The sequence below is a fragment of the Etheostoma spectabile genome, chromosome 8, assembly GCF_008692095.1.
Source record: "Etheostoma spectabile isolate EspeVRDwgs_2016 chromosome 8, UIUC_Espe_1.0, whole genome shotgun sequence".
Lineage (NCBI taxonomy): Eukaryota > Metazoa > Chordata > Actinopteri > Perciformes > Percidae > Etheostoma > Etheostoma spectabile.
In genome coordinates this window covers 13,776,896-13,779,848 of record NC_045740.1, presented here as the reverse complement: position 1 = coordinate 13,779,848, position 2,953 = coordinate 13,776,896, and the positions used below count along the sequence as shown (strand labels likewise).

The 2,953-nt window shown below is 39.0% G+C and overlaps 1 protein-coding gene across 1 annotated transcript in view; it reads left to right on the top strand.

Moving 5' to 3' along the window:
* crabp1a (cellular retinoic acid binding protein 1a) overlaps positions 1–2,523 on the top strand; it is a 19,720-nt gene extending 17,197 nt beyond the window's left edge. Inside the window, exon 4 of the mRNA XM_032524089.1 lies at positions 2,136–2,523. Coding sequence (XP_032379980.1) covers positions 2,136–2,186 — 51 coding nt within the window. The 3' untranslated portion in view covers positions 2,187–2,523. The remainder of the gene's footprint in view (positions 1–2,135) is intronic.
* The last annotated feature ends 430 nt before the right edge of the window (positions 2,524–2,953 follow it).

Below are 2,953 nucleotides of genomic sequence, written 5' to 3'. Positions count from 1 at the left end.
GAGTTTTTTTAACATTAATATGAGTTACCCCAGCCTATGGCCCCCCCAGTGCCTAGAAATGGCGACAGGTGTAAACCAAGTCCTGGGTATCCTGCTCTGCTTTTTAGAAAATGAAAGCTCGGATGGGTCAATCTGGAATATTGCCCCTTATGAGGTCATAAGGTCACTCTCTGACATGCACTTCAACAACCACGGCTGATAGACAGCCTTTAGTACACTTTCGCTTTTTGAAGCATGACGGCTACCGTAGCTGTAATACGTACTTTGAACTGCGTGGTGAGAGAGACTTGATTGTGATATATGATCTCAACACTAGATTGGAGAAATTCTTACACAATGTAGCTTTACATCAACAATACCAAAAGTTACAAAACCTAACAAGGAAGGGGGGTAGAGTAATGATAGGTCTCTTGCTCTACACTTGTATGAATATGATTCAATGCCACCAGTCAGACTGTAGCCAAGGAGCTTATGGATGAGCTACTAAATTACATGCCTTCATGTGTAATAATGAAATCTCATTCTGCTAGATGTTTGAAATAACCAAATCAACCAAATATGTTGACATCAATAGGGAAATGACATCACAGCATAGCTAAAAAACCTACTCATAAACTTTCATTGCAATTAGAGTAAAAAAAACTTAGAAAATGCAAATATTCTTTTCAAATGCATCAATATTTGACGCTGATTAAACAAAAACTGGAAGATTTTGTACCTCTCTCGAAAAAGAGAGATGAGTCCTCTTTGCACCTAGACAACCTATTTCATTTGGGACAAGCAACCGAAGCAACCAAAACAAACACTGTCTGAATATGAATCATATCTATCTGTTTCCAAAAAAGCCTCCAGACACAGAGACAAACCCAACAATGGTAGAGCTTTAGCTCGAGACTCAAAGGAGGGCTAGCGATCATAAAGCAATGGTCTGATTGTCTGTGGCAGTTCACACTGTAAGTGGGGCACATTTCCATATGAATTGCATAATCCATTTAATTGGTTTAGTCTGAAAACAGTTAAAGGGAAAAGTCGCGTGGATTTACTCCAGCTACATAATCCTGAAATAAAACGAAAAAATGACGGCACATCAGAGGATTGGACTCAATCCCTTCACGCTGGTTATTTAGCAGTTTCTTTTGGTTTCATCATCAACAGTAAACCTAGATTGATGCCATCATTGTGACTGGGATGTTGTTCCACACAGTCACAAGCATCATTGGTTAATAAGATTTCCTTGACATTTTAAAAACTATAAAGAATATGGTCATTTTTCATAACCCAACAATTTAGCATTCTTTCATTTCAAAATGAAATGCAAAGACTTTTATAAAAGGGAAACAAAAAAAGAGCAGATTGTACAAATTGGGATAAGGGTGCACACTTGGACAGTGACAGAGATAGTTATGTCAAATGTAAAATTAAAAAAGAGACCTTAAGAGAAAAGTTCAAATCCTGCCGTTTTACACCAATCATTGCGTGGGGTGGGCGTCGTGGTCGAATCATTGGCTTTGGATGTAGCCCCACCGATATATATGACAAATTCCTAGTAACTGCACTGTTGAAATGGCAAATAAAATTAAACTTGATTCAGATGTGGGGGCAGGGGTGTCAGACCAAAATAAGCAATCATGGAAGACTCTAGGGCTGCATCGGTAGAGGTGTTAGTTGTGTTAGGTACTCCGGTGAGACATGAAATACAACCCAGAAAGTCCAGTTTGAATAAAAGATCTGTGAATTTAAAGGCTTTTCAGATGCCAAAAATGCTGCACAGAGGTTTATAATACTCAGACACAGGATTTTACAATTCTGGAAATGTATCACAGGGACAATTGTTTCATCTTTTATTGAAAGGATCGTGTAGAAATACGGATTATAATACAGTATTATACCATGTGCGCTTGCATGTCTTTGATTGGTAAATCGAACCTGGTTCAAATGCATGAGAGGGTTTTTGTGTTTTCACGCAAGGCTACTGCTCAGATCATCCAACAAGTATGTGTTGTAGCCTCAGAGGCTGACTGTCACAGGTGCAAAGAGGTTTAAAATGTGAAGCTAATTTCAACATTTCTTTTGCCAACTGACTGTAAGGGCCATTCCGTGTCTAAAATGCAGAATTATCTTTTTGTTTCCTCCAGACTTTTGCGGCAGACGACGTAGTGTGCACACGGATTTACGTCCGGGAATGAAGCTCTGCAACCTTCATCAGGACAAGACAGAAACCCAGTTGGACCGCAACAACTCGTTTAAACCCAACAACACTCTGTAATGCTAACATGCTAACGCCGTTGAAAAGTATCCCATGTAATCTTTCAGCATCAGTCTGCATATTATCCACAAACAATAGCGATGTCTCTGTAATCTGGTTCTTTGTAGTGAGTATTGTGTCTGCAGTACAGTAGCTGGCTATCTCAGTGTCCATATCTGCAACCCTGGTGTCATCTGTGTATGTAGGATTTAGTCATCAGTCGCATTGATTAAGTATTCATGTTCAATGACAGTATACAATAAAAGAAACGGAACAAATTGTAGCGAATCCTCTTTCTTAAATCATTGAAGCCAAACAAAATTTATGAACACATTTGCTATGTCATAAAATGTGCAAAGGAATCTGCATTACTTACATCAGCTTGCCTCCTTTTGTTGGCCATATTTCTCGACACACTAATGCCATCAACTATCCTTTCTCCATGACACCACTAGTGGTCAAAAACCCTTTAAATGAAAACCAAATAGGGAGGTTAAAATGTCATTATTTAATTTTAAAACAGTCGTTGACAATAAATGTCCCTTAAAGGACCATTTAGTAGCTGCTCGGCTTTTTGTTTCTGAGAACTTTAAAGAGTAACTTCGCCTAGACTAATAATCTGGCGTGTTCTGAGTATAGACAACAACATGCCTTTTCTGCATCCTGTGCAGCAGTGATGCGACGTGGCACTAAAGTAGCTTGCATCAC